Below are 12,777 nucleotides of genomic sequence, written 5' to 3' on the forward strand. Positions count from 1 at the left end.
CTGATAAATTACAAGGACTTGAGAGAAAAGCAGCCATTTTTAACACATCTCTTTGGAGAGAAGGTTAAAAACCAAAAAGTACATTGTGGGAAAGAAAAAAGGCCGAAAGATGCAGTGCTCAGAAATATTAGAGACATGAACAGAAAGGTTGCAAAGAGGTTTATTTAATCTTGATTATTTAATTGGGAAGAATGGCATGAAAAGGAAGAGGATAGTTTATGTTAAAAGCAGGAAATCTGCAGTGTGCAACCCTGTCTAGATGGACAATGATGCCCCAACAGTGGAAGCCATCTATGAATTTCAAATAAACTTAGAATAGTTTCTGTAACACAGACTAGAATAAATATTTGATGTCTTTTTTTCCCTTGCTTCCTTTCCACAATTTAATATGTATATATGGGTGCACTGGAGAAGACTTCTGGAAGCAAGGAAAAATGTTGTTAGATGTACTGCAACCTTTATTGAGAAAATGTCTTTGCCAGAAACAAAATATTGTGTCTTGCATTGCACTCCAAAAGAGGTGACATGAGAGGTTTTTGTGGTATATGGTAGCTGCAAGTTTAACAACCAGCATCCTTAGAGATTGCTTTCTACCACCTGGGCTTCTACAATGTGTCTCTGTGGACCAAGAAAAGTGAAGGTGTCTGAGGAGAGGGGATGCCTGTTATTAAAGCAACTGGTCTGGTTAGAAAACCAGGCTTTTTTTCAGGCATGCAAGCACCTAAAGCAGCTGAAAACTAAACCACAGTTTTATAACTAACAGCTTTGATGTTTGAGGAATTGATATTGGCTTTTAAGTCCTGAGATTTTTTTTTTTAAACAACCTGAGACTATCAGAGCCTATTTCTGTTCTTAATCCAAATTCCACAAGCAAAAGAGCAGGAAGGAGCCAAAAGAGTTGCTGAGTTCCAAAATGTGTCTGGTTGTGGGGTTCATGAGTTTACATTTAGGAGCTCAGTTCACTCCTTTTTAAGTATTTGGTTTTCTGTGTTTCTAGAGCTATATCTGATGCTTGTTTCAGGAGAGGACGTCCTTTCAATGGCTGTAAACTGTGCTCTCTGTGCTTCTGGGTGACTTCTTGTTGCTCATTAAGCTGCTATCCTGAGCAGAAATGTGTCATGTCAGAAGGAGCCTTATCCGTCAGAATTTGGGAATACTCGAATTTGGAGCAGAGCCAGATATTTGTACTGTAATGCCTTTATTTGTAAAATATTAAGGTGCATGATTTTGCCAAAGAAGTGGTGAGCAACCAGGCACTTTTGTGGAGTTGGCGGTGAAGAGGCCCCTGCCTGGCCTACAAAAGAAGTTACCCTGGGCTTCAGTCCATCCTCGTAACTCGCATCTCCATATCCAGCTCCATCTCTCAGACTTATCACCTAGTTAAATCCCTTAGCCCAAGACTGGTTGTTGGGGCCACAGAGTTTTAAGCTTGAAGTGCATAGTGCAGGAGAGTGATTTGTTGATCTTCTAAACTGGTCTGCAGGGTGGGGTTAGGGCATGAGCCCTGTGAGCCCTTTCCATTTACCTTTGCACCCTAGTTGCCTATTACATGTCAGCAATCCTTAATGCTCAAGCTATTGCTACCTTCAGCCACAACAGTTAGTCCCCATTCTGGATGTTTTGTTAAACTGAAGCATTTTATGGAAATTAAAACTGCTTCTGGAAGTATGTGGTAGTGCTACAGGATTTTCTTTCTGGACCTTCAGAACAGAAAAATGCTTTTCTTTTCATTCAGTGAGTTTTCAAAATTAAATTCAAAAGCACACTTTGATTTCAGCCTTAAATTCTAGAAGGGTGGTTGATCATTAACTTAGGTGTATTTTATGTATCCTCTTGAAGTGAGATTACAGTCTTCAGTTTCAATTTTCTTATTTCCATTTAGGTCAGATACATCTGTCAGGGCACAAGTCAGTCCTCAAATCCTGGTGCGTCAGCAAAATAGAGCTCCAGGTTCTCACCCGGTTTTCTCCTGAGCTCACGTAGATTGACCTTGCTTTGTTCAGCTGGCACACGTTTATGCATTGATGGATTTTTGGCAGCTATCCAGTGTTAGATATCTTACAAATGAATTGGTCTCATCCGTACTAGCAAGGGTCACAGTGAATGACTAAGCTTGAGTGAAGGGTGAGAGCTTATTTTCTTTCTGCTGCAGAAAGAAACGTAAAAAAAAAATAATGTTTTCCCTCAGATTTTAAAATGACTAATTACCAGTGAAAACACTTTCCTGTATTTTAATATTTAATGATACTACACATAATTATATTGCCGAACTGAAGTGCACGCTCTGCTCCCTACTCTTTGGTTTTATGAATAATTTTCTGAGTTGCTTGAACTTGATAATTTTTTGAGAAGCGATATACAAATTGTCATTTTAGTCATCGATGTATAACATAGACACAAAAGTTTAAGGTTGTCCTTCTGTAAAAGATGCACACAAATGCTTAACTTCATTTACTGTGATTTGTCCCTTTTGGTTCAATGCATTAAGCTGGTCTTTGGTCTTTGCAGTACCAGCGTCTACAGTAATGAACCAAAAAGGGTCGATGTAGGCACTGGTGAAATGAAATTTGTCAGTAACATGCAAATCTGTAGCATTGAAGTCCAGCCAGTGTATTATGGGTTAAAGAAAGACTCAGTTAAAGATGAGAGAAAATCATTGACAGTCTTTCTAGAGCTGATTGCAAGAACTGGGGGAGGAACCAACATGTACTTGAGTATCAACCCTGCATTTTGTGTGTGCAGACTTGAATCCTTTTATAGATGTCATTTGCAAATACTAATCAGTAGCGTGATGATGGGAATAGGGATTTGGTGTTTTGTCAGAGCACTGCCCATGGCTCAGGTAACTTATCAGGGTTACCCCAGAGGCTTTGCAAACAGTCAAGACACCAAATCCCCAGGGTGATAGCACCAAAGTCCATCAAACAGCTTTTGTTAAGCAAGTGTGTGTTTGCCAGATATTGTCAGAGAACAGCCCTGATTTCGTTCTTTAGAATAGATCTGCACAATTACCACATGAACTCCCTTGGTTGGTTCCCAGAGCTTTTGTAATAACATGATACCAGTTAGAATGTCTTGCCCTCCCCAAGTTCAATGCTGATTGTGTTCACTGTCATATAATTTCAACTTCAGTTGATTAAAATTACCTAGCAAAGATGACTTGAAGACATTTTTACCTGTCAGATTAGCTGAGAATGCAAATAATTGTTCTGGCATCTTGTTCTTCTGTTTGTTATGCATGCAATGACAGCTTCCCTCAGACTGAAGGTCTCTTGAATTCACCTATTATTTGATTTGCCAGCCTCTTTAGTCACATATTTTACAAAAAATATGGCTTAAGAAAACTAGTGATTGGAGGGAATCCAGCAATAATATTTTGTATTTATTAATAGAGATAATACAGAAAGCACAAAGAAACAGCTAGCATCCCATAGGAATGAAATGTGATATTTGCATAGCAAAAGAAAAAAAATGTTTAGGAACAGAATTACATAGACTGATTAAAGCTATCTTTTATTCCTTTACTTGTAAGGGGATCACTGGCAGTTGTTTATTACGCTTGTATTTTTCATGGCTTATGAACAACAGGCAATACTTAATTTAGCACCTGGGATGAAGATGTGTCTTCTCTTAAATTCAGTTTAATACTGAGAGATATCAGACCTTTCAAAATAGATGTAACAGCAATAGTAACAGCACCAGCCATGGCGTAGTTATTTTACTCTTTTCAAGCTATCTACACAGAAATACGCCTTTCTCTACTTCAGTTTGAGTATGATGTCTTCTGACTTGACTTCAGAGAAGCATCCACTGACCCAGAGCAGTTGCTGCTTTTTTGCTGTTGAGCAATAAGTGTTAAATCATGTAGAAATCTGTGAAATATGAAGCAGAAGCAGTCCAGTTCATGTCCAGTCCAACTGGAAATGTCAGCTTGATAGGTCCATGTTTAGTAATTTGTGGCAGTCTTGAAAGAAAAGATGTTTATATTTGGATTACTTGGAGACATTTAATAATTTGTCATATTGTATGTCCCTGAGGTCCAAGGAGGAAAACTTCAGTGCGTGAACAACATTGGGTACAGAATGTAAGTTTTCATTACAGAAAACTGAATGGAGAACACTAGAATAGACTGGATCTTTTTTCCCCGTATCTCTTAGGGCTACAATCCCATTGTTTTTTCTCACACATTTCTTCCTTCAGATCTTTCTATTAATCTTTTTTCTTGTATGTTTTTGCATGCTGGATACATTTTAGAAGATGTACAGGGGGAAAAAAAAAGAGATGGTGATAACCAATATTTTAACATACTTGGTTCTATTTTGAAGGGCTTTTCTTGGTGTTGAGAGATGAATAATCTGGGTGCTCTTTCTATTGGTACAAGCTAAAGGCCCTCAGGTTGTTGCCCAGACAGTTGTGATGGGACCGGGATGGTCAGTCAAGGGCACAGTGATGGTCATGACACTCCACAGAAAGGCCTTTGGGATGCTGCCTTGCTCCAGGTTCTCTCTCAGGGTGTGGGCAAACTGAGGGGAGACTGGAGCTGACGCTGTATTCTTTCCCAGTCCATGTTCAGATGATGAACGTAGCCAACTTCTCGCATCTACAGTGCCCCAAGGGAACAGGTCTGTTGGTCCTGGCGAGGGATTTCACTGCCAGACTGCAGTGTGGTCTCTGTCTTCCTCTCCTCTTGAGCCCATCTGGCAGCTGGTGAAGCCGGCTCTCTCCTGAGGGGACACTCAACCACAGGCTGGAGGCCCATGCGAGACATATGTGTAACTTGCATCAGGGGAGGTGGCCTTGGAAGACAGTTCATGTACAAATTCAATGGAGAGTAAGTTCAGCAACAGCCCACAGAGGGGAAATTTAAAAAGGAGCCATGCATCAAGAATGTATTTTGAGAACAGTGCTGGGGGAGCACATGGATGTCCACCTTGGTTTTGATTTGTTGTGCCCTACGTGGTGCAGAAACCACATTTTCATAGATTGCAAATCCCAAGTGACTCAGCTTGACCTTCTACTGAGCACAGCACAGGCCAGAAATGCAGAATTTGCAGAGCAGATATATTGTTGTTTCTGCTCTTGCCTCATGACTTCTTTTTGAGTTAACATGTCTTTTTCAGGAAGATTTACTCTATTCTAATCTAAAGCCTCTATAATAGGCTACTTAGAAAGCTGTTCTGTCCTCATGATGTACTGTACTAGTGCTAGTCACTGGAGATGTTTGATCTGGAGTAGCTTTTACTCCAGTGGGAGAGAGAATAGCCCATCGGATGTTATTTTTGGAACTTGCTTTCTGAGATAGTTTGCTAAAACCCAGATTTTGTAAGTGCTTTGACATGCTGTAAAATCTTTGTTTGCATCATGTGTGTTATTTGAAGAAGCAGACTGAGACTGGATCAATTTGCTTAATGTGCCTGATGGAGTGAGACTCTTCAGTGTTGCTTCCTGTGAGTTTTTATTAAGGCAGAAGCTGTGGCCTGTAGTTTATCTCAGCTCAGAACCAAATGCCTAGAACGTTAGATCAGGCCCTTTCGGCTTTTATAGGTGATAGTAAATAAATAACGTGCAGCTCTTTATTTGCTACTGCGCATGGATCAATTGGCACATCTAATTTGCTGCCATAGCTCTTTCTGTTAGATTTTTGCTGTGTGTGTAGAGCCTTCAATCATCCTTTTTCAGCTTGGAAGAAGTCCTTTGTTTCCTCCTCCTCCCCCAATAACTGGCAGCATACTGTCTTTTTCTCACTGCCAAGGGACATATTGCCAGCAGAGAGAAGTGGAAGCTATAACTGAAGGAGATGAAGACAATGAAGGCTGCTGCTGTTGTAAACCCGGGCACTTGCCTCACTTGTTATCGTGTAATGCAGCCTTTAACCTGCGATGGCTGACCTGGGAAATAACCCGCACCCAGTACATCCTGGAAGGATACAGCATCATTGATAACAACGCTGCAACGATGCTGCAAGTGTTCGACCTGCGGAGAATACTTATCCGATACTATATAAAGGTAAACTCTTTGGTAAAGTGGACTATATTCTTAGACAGCTTTGTCGAAAAGAATGAATGTTGGCTGTGTATTAGAAATAGCATTTGAAGTTTTTTGCTTTATATGTATTCATTTGCACTACCGGCACTCAGATTGATTTGATGTTAGGTAGGGATAATTAATTCATATCTCCCTTTGCTACATTTGATTCTGACCACTTACATTTACAGTTAGTACAGAAAATTGCTGGCTTGGTTAAGCAGAAATCAAGAAGGTGAGTTCACAGCCTCTAGCCCTGGAGTCAGAGGAAGCATTCTTACAAAGCAAAACTTCACTGACAGTTTGTTATTTCTTCTTGACTTGGCCTTCCACTGTTTTTTTTCTGGCGAAAACAAAGATCAAGAAGCATGAAGTGCTTGGGAAATCTCTGAAGAGCTGTTTCTCAAATATACTTTTTTAGTAGTGCAAACCCCCTCCTTACCTGATGTTTTACATATATACTACAACACATTTGAACTTGTTTAATTCCATTGATTACACAGCAATTCATTTACATCACTTCTGTATTTGCACTGTTATTAAGATCATAATGACCACACAGATATTAATTTGTCAAAATAATTGAACCACATAGTCTAGCAAGACACCTTCATCTTCTGCCAAAGCCATTCCAGTCCAGCAAATGAAGAAATGGCTGAGCTTTATTGTCTTCTACTGAAGCAACAAGAACCAAATGCTGCCTCCTGTGCCATTGGTACAGCCACAAAGCCACTCACTAAAGCTCCCAGCCACCCCTGGATCTCCCTCCTACTACATTTCTGCAATTGTAAAAATCCTGTCAACCTTAGAGAGAGACCTGTTGTAAATAAATTAATTGCCTTTTTTTGTGAGTGAGCCAATGCAGTAAAAACAAGATCATTGCCTCACAAAGCTGCTTTGATCATACACTCAATTACTTTGTAAAATGCAGACTGGGACTTCATAAATAATTTTACAGGCAGTAGGGCCTGGTAACCAACCTGCTTTGTTTAATTAACTAATTAGAAACAAAGCTGCATGTCAGCATGATTTTTTCATTTTAGAAATTATTTTTGTGGGTATGAACTAAATTGTTTTTAAGCAATGTATCTAAACTAAAAACAAGACAAAATCACCTTCTTTATACTGAAGTGAATATGTTGCTACAATTGCTTCACTTCAAAAGGTAACCTGAATAAAGTGAACACAAACTGATGCAAGCTGATACAAGGCTTAGCTTTTGATGGTGAACGAGACTGAAAAAAATCCCAGTCTAAGCTGCAATGAAATCAGCAGCTTATTAGTTTAAAGCATTGGAGAAACGTGCTTTGACAACTGGAACTTTTTTAGTGCCTTCAACTAATGTGTAGAGGACTTGTGGAAAGTGTGAGGTTTGTCATATGGGAAGTAAAACTGAACTGAAATGTAGCTTAGGGTGCCTGGACATACCTGAGGAGCAGCTGATGTAGGCGAGGTGGCTTAGACGGGCTTTTGTCCCGTCTGATACAGAGGTGGTTAATTGATCCTGATTTGAGTAAAAGGGACGTGGGTTAAACGATCTCCACACTACTGAGGTGTGATGTGGCTCCATCTCCACTGTACCCAGATTTTGTGATGGCCATGACCTGTGGCTTGGAAGATATGAAAATCAGATCTCTTTTGGTTGGATTTAGTTGAGCCAGCACTGTGACACTGCACTTACAGATCTTCATTCCTAGCAAGGTGTAAGTCCTTTAATCTTCTTCCCTTCTTAGGGAGGGATGAACAGGAGGTAATAATAACCTGTTGGCAGCTGCAATATTATCCTGGGCTGGGCCTCCCTTCAGCAAAGGGAGAGTGTGCTCAGGAGACCCCATCTTTAGAATGACACTTCCCAAAATAAAGCTATAAGGAGATTTTCTTCTGTTCTTCAAGTTATTAGTTCCTTCTGTGAACAGGAGCCTTGATAAGATTTAGTAAAATCCTTAGTACAGCCTTGGAAGGTGAGAAAACCATGTTATGTATCAGATCAGCTATCGTCCTGCTTAGTACTTACCTCCACATAAACAATATCAGAAGCAGAGATGAGAATTCGTTCCTTCCCCAGCTCTTTCTTACGGGGGAATCTGGAGCTGTAAAGATCCTGTGCAGTTTCACTGTGAACATTTCAAAGCCCTGCCACTTTTTAATGGTGTGGGAAAGTAATTGTAAGAGGAGCTCAAGTTAATGCAGTATTCAGGTCACATAAATCACAAACTCAGAAAACACTCAGGCTGGAGTTTCGGCAGCAACTGCGCTTCCATTGCACTGAGCATCTGCAGTGCTTCTAGTTTATTCTTTGTAGCTTTCAACATTGTAAATATTTACGGTATTATTTCTGAATTGCCATATAACTGAGGATGTACTTGTGCACAAACGCATTTAGGAAGAGCTACTAAGAGCAGAATTTAATTAGGTGGCAGAAGCTTTTGCTATTTCTGTTAATATGTCTGATTGCGAGTCTGATTTTTTTCCCCAGTTGAATCTGCTTCTTCATAAGCATGGGTGAGAATAATTTAAAAAAGCAAACTATATTTTGAGGATCAGCAGAGAAAATGTATGCTTTGTTCCAGTTCTCCTGTGCTTCTAGAATAATTACCGTCTTGGTCTTTTAAACAACTGAGTGTCTTATTCCTACTGTATTTATTTCATTTGCAGTTTCATCGACAGCCTAAAAAGGCCCATATTTCTTCTTATAAAAGGATTTTTACCCTCCACAAATAAACTAGGTCAGCTGCTTTAGCCCTTCTGCGTATATTTTGAAATAATTTCCTGACCAACTACTGTGATATTTTTCCCTTGTGCCTCCTTCGTCTCTTCTCAATATATTCTTATTTAAATGTCTTTTAGTATTCAAGAAGTCCGCATTCACTGAGTGCTGTGTTTTCAGCTCTATTGTTTCTGCATGAATCTTTTTTTTAAAGAGTGTATTGTTTTCCACATGCCAGGAAATCAAGGGGCCATCCTTAGTCTGTCTGATTTGTCTTTTTCCTCTGGAGCTTAATTTTCTTCTTGCTTGTGTATTTTTGTACAATTTGAAAGATAAACTGTGGAGGACATCTGGGATTTTTAAAAAGGCTGATAGTGCTTCTGTCCTTTTAACCCCATCAGATTTTCATTTTATACATTTATTTGCTTAATAATATTTCCATTGATGGGTAAAGTAGAACTACACCATCTTCATTCATGTTCACTTGTCCCTCATTTGCTTTGGAATCCAATTCTAAATTAACATATTTTATTAAAACAAATTATAATAATAAAACATTATAGTGGGACTCACCAGCTGATGCCACTTTCCTTTTTAGCACTGGACCTTTTCCTTAAGTTTCATACTCTTTTGAAAATATGCTTTAAATTTGCTTCGGCTATATAGTTTTGTTTTGTTTCATTTTATTTTGTTTTATTTTATTAATGGCTCCAGACACAGCAGTTGGAAGAACTGAAGCTTAGAAGCCCAGGCACCGATAGGAGATATGAATCTGGGTGCTTCCTAATGTTTCTGCATTTGGAGAAAGAGCTCCTCCTGAATGCTGCTCCTCCTTAAGTGCTTTAGAAGCAAACTCAGTTACATCACTTCTCAGCTTCTTAACCCGACATATAAGAAAGAATCCATTATTCTTTACTGGTCTCATAGACAGATAGCAAAAATAATGATGCTATTTAATGCAGAGAGAAAATAGAGTTAAAACAGAGCTTTTCAGACCAGTGTTGCACACATCTGTCAGATCTCACCTTTATGGTTAAATCATGACGGAATTTTTGTTAAAGAATCAGGAAAGCTTCGTCCCCCGGAAAACAGGGAATCCAGGGAGGAAAAAGAGCCTGATTCTGGGCATGTGACCATCTACTACATTGGGGTTTTTTTTGTCAAAATATGGCTGAACTTTTATCGACATCACCTTCTTGGTGATAGACTCTAGAACCCCATTAATATCCAGTAATTACATGTTTGAATGTCAGAACTCTGTATTCTTATAGCATGTTGTTTATATAAATATTCCTGTGAGGTAGAAGGGTATTAAAAATATTATTTCTTTTTCTGTTTTCTGCTATTTATATATCAATTGTTATTGTCTTTCTGACTTGAACAGTTTTGTGAAGCAATGTTGCCCAACAGTAAAAAATAGGAAAAATAAGCGCCATTATGGGTAGTTAATGTGGTCCTATTGGAATTTTTTTCTTCTGTGTAAAATATATCTGATTTAATAAGAGATGGAGTGACTAACATTTGCACATTTTGTCAACAGAGTATAATATACTTTACAGCAAGTTCTCCCAAAATCCTAGACTGGATAAAAGACGAATCCATCCAAAAGATACTGCAGCCTTATGCAAAGTGGCATTATATTGAACGTGACCTTGCAATGTTTAACATTAACATAGATGAAGATTATGTGCCGTGTCTCCAAGGAATAACCAGAGCTAGTTTCTGCAGTGTTTATCTGGACTGGATTCAGTTCTGTGCTAGAAAAAGGGTGGAGGTAAGCTTGCGTTATTATTTTTTTATTTTAGTGGTAGTAGTAATTTTAGTTCTTGGGATAGGAGCTAAATGATGCGTGGTTATTCTTTTGCTTGCTCAGCTTTGATACAATAAAATTTATTTCCTTTAAATTGTCAGATTTAACATGGAAGGAAAATATATGTTTTGGGGAATGGAAAAAACCCCACATATTTTGGAGACTACCCTTGTTCAAAAACTGAGTTTTAAGGCAGGTTAGTTTTTGAATACAGAACCAATTCCTTACAGTGCACATTTCCAACACTGGTCATTTCATCAGCTCTAAAAAGCTCCGATATACTGAGTGTTTGCAGAAGTGATGCTGGGGCAGGCCCTGGTCAGGGAATGTCATCACTCCTTCCCTTGCCAGTGTTTGGGGATGTTTGCCAAACATCGGTGATGTGTGTGTGCCCTTGCCAAACGTTCACCTATGTTTGGGTACAGTCTTCAAAGGGTAGGGAAGTACATAACAAACTAACTTCTGGTGTAGGTCACCTCTGAGAGCTCATAATTCATATGTAAACCGTGCCACAAAACTGCCTGAAACTACCTCGCAGCTCTCGAAGGTCAAGGGCAGGTCTCCAGCTCCGTGATCTCATGCTCTGAGCCACTAAGATTACTGATGGTCAGCAATCATTTGTCAGAAATGCGCTACTGTATTTCCCTGGAATACTCAAAATAGCCCAGAGGGAGACTACAGTTTCAAACAAGCATATTCGCTTGATTTAATTTTCCGATTATTGCTGATAATGGCAAAAAATGAGAAGTGTGTCTTTCCTGGCTGCCATGCGCTGTTATTTGTGCATTTTTTGTTCAGGATCCCTGAGTGCACATCTCATTTGTTACCACTGACCTTAGCTGGTATAATATTGCTGAATCTTAATGTTTCTTCTCCACTTCAGTTCCTTCTCGTGTCTCTAACCCTGAATACCATTCCAGCAGTTCCTCTCAAATCATCACATTGATGCTGTTTTCATTGAATTGTCCTCTGAGCCTTCCCACCAATCTCTTCCTACTGGGAATATTTTCTCTCTTTTGTATCTCTGTGTCTCAGCTCCCAAGTTCTGATACACAAGGACTTGCACGGTGCAGAGGAAGCCACTGCTAAATGATGCTTTTTCACTTTTATGTGTCTCAGACTTTCAAACAGAATAATAGATTTAGGGATGCCCAATAGACTTGAAACTTATCAAAGTGAGACTTAAAAAGGCAAATGAGTGCCTTCACTAGTGTGCACACATGCTAACTATATAAAGTTCATGTAGGAGGTGAGGTGTAAAAAAGGCTTTGCTGCACACATAGCCCTGAAAATCAGTGTATTGAATAGAAGGAGCTACATTCTCCATTATAATTGGCTTCAGTTTTAGGTTCAAAGAAAGCTGTAAGAAATCACCCATTGCACAGACAGAAATAATAGTCTGTGTCCTCCTCAAGACTCACATTCATTACGGGTTCCTTCAGATTTTCCCTCCTGCTTGATATTAAGGTTTTCTTTGCAAAAATTTAAGTAAAGACATTCTCCTGAGCTAGTAAATGTCATTGAAGTTGACTGCTTGTTAAAATATGAGGTTAGTGTCATCAATGGTATACAATTTAGGTATATATTGTTATTCACTAAAAATGTGTTCCCCCATTTTTTTCCAAATAGATTGTTCTGGAATTTGTGGAGGAGTTTCTTATGTGCTGTGTCCCATGAAAAGGCGTTTGGCTGCCTCCAGTTGCAGTGTCTCTCAGCCAATAAGGAATCTGCTCTGGTTTAGAATATCAGATCTGGAAAAACAAACCAACCAAAGACCCACAAAAATCTCCCCCACCACCAAAGCTCCCCTTCCTTGGGATCTTGCCACCTGAGACTGAAATGTTGTTCTTCTAGCCAGTAGACAAAATAAGCTCTAACTTTGTAGAAAGCCTCTGATAACAATGATCCCCTTTCTTGTTCTGTTTAATTGCAAAGAACATTTTTGTGTGCAGGTCCAGCTACAAGCAAATTTTATGTTATGATTTACAGAACTGCAGTGTTTTTAAAGATGGTATTTGCATCTGTAATAACATGCTATTCTTAAAACCTTGTAGCACCTGGACAGTGATGAAGATTCTCCTCTTGTAACACTTTCCTTTGCCTTGTGCATACTGGGTCGGAGAGCTTTGGGAACTGCAGCTCACAATATGGCCATCAGGTAATAATTAGGAATCCTTTTTCCTCATTTTAAAGCAAAGACCTGTTTGTGTTTTTTTTCACTTACTGTGGAACCTCA

The 12,777-nt window shown here is 39.2% G+C and overlaps 1 protein-coding gene across 1 annotated transcript in view; it reads left to right on the forward strand.

Moving 5' to 3' along the window:
* Nucleotides 1-12,777, forward strand: part of PCNX2 (pecanex 2) — a gene marked incomplete at its 5' end in the record, with an annotated part of 152,799 nt that overhangs the window by 120,971 nt on the left and 19,051 nt on the right. The window contains 3 exons of the mRNA XM_082048020.1: nucleotides 5,753-6,006; nucleotides 10,272-10,505; nucleotides 12,596-12,699. Coding sequence (XP_081904146.1) covers nucleotides 5,753-6,006; nucleotides 10,272-10,505; nucleotides 12,596-12,699 — 592 coding nt within the window. The remainder of the gene's footprint in view (nucleotides 1-5,752; nucleotides 6,007-10,271; nucleotides 10,506-12,595; nucleotides 12,700-12,777) is intronic.

Source organism: Streptopelia decaocto (genome assembly GCF_964273445.1).
Source record: "Streptopelia decaocto genome assembly, chromosome: 3".
Taxonomy (NCBI): domain Eukaryota; kingdom Metazoa; phylum Chordata; class Aves; order Columbiformes; family Columbidae; genus Streptopelia; species Streptopelia decaocto.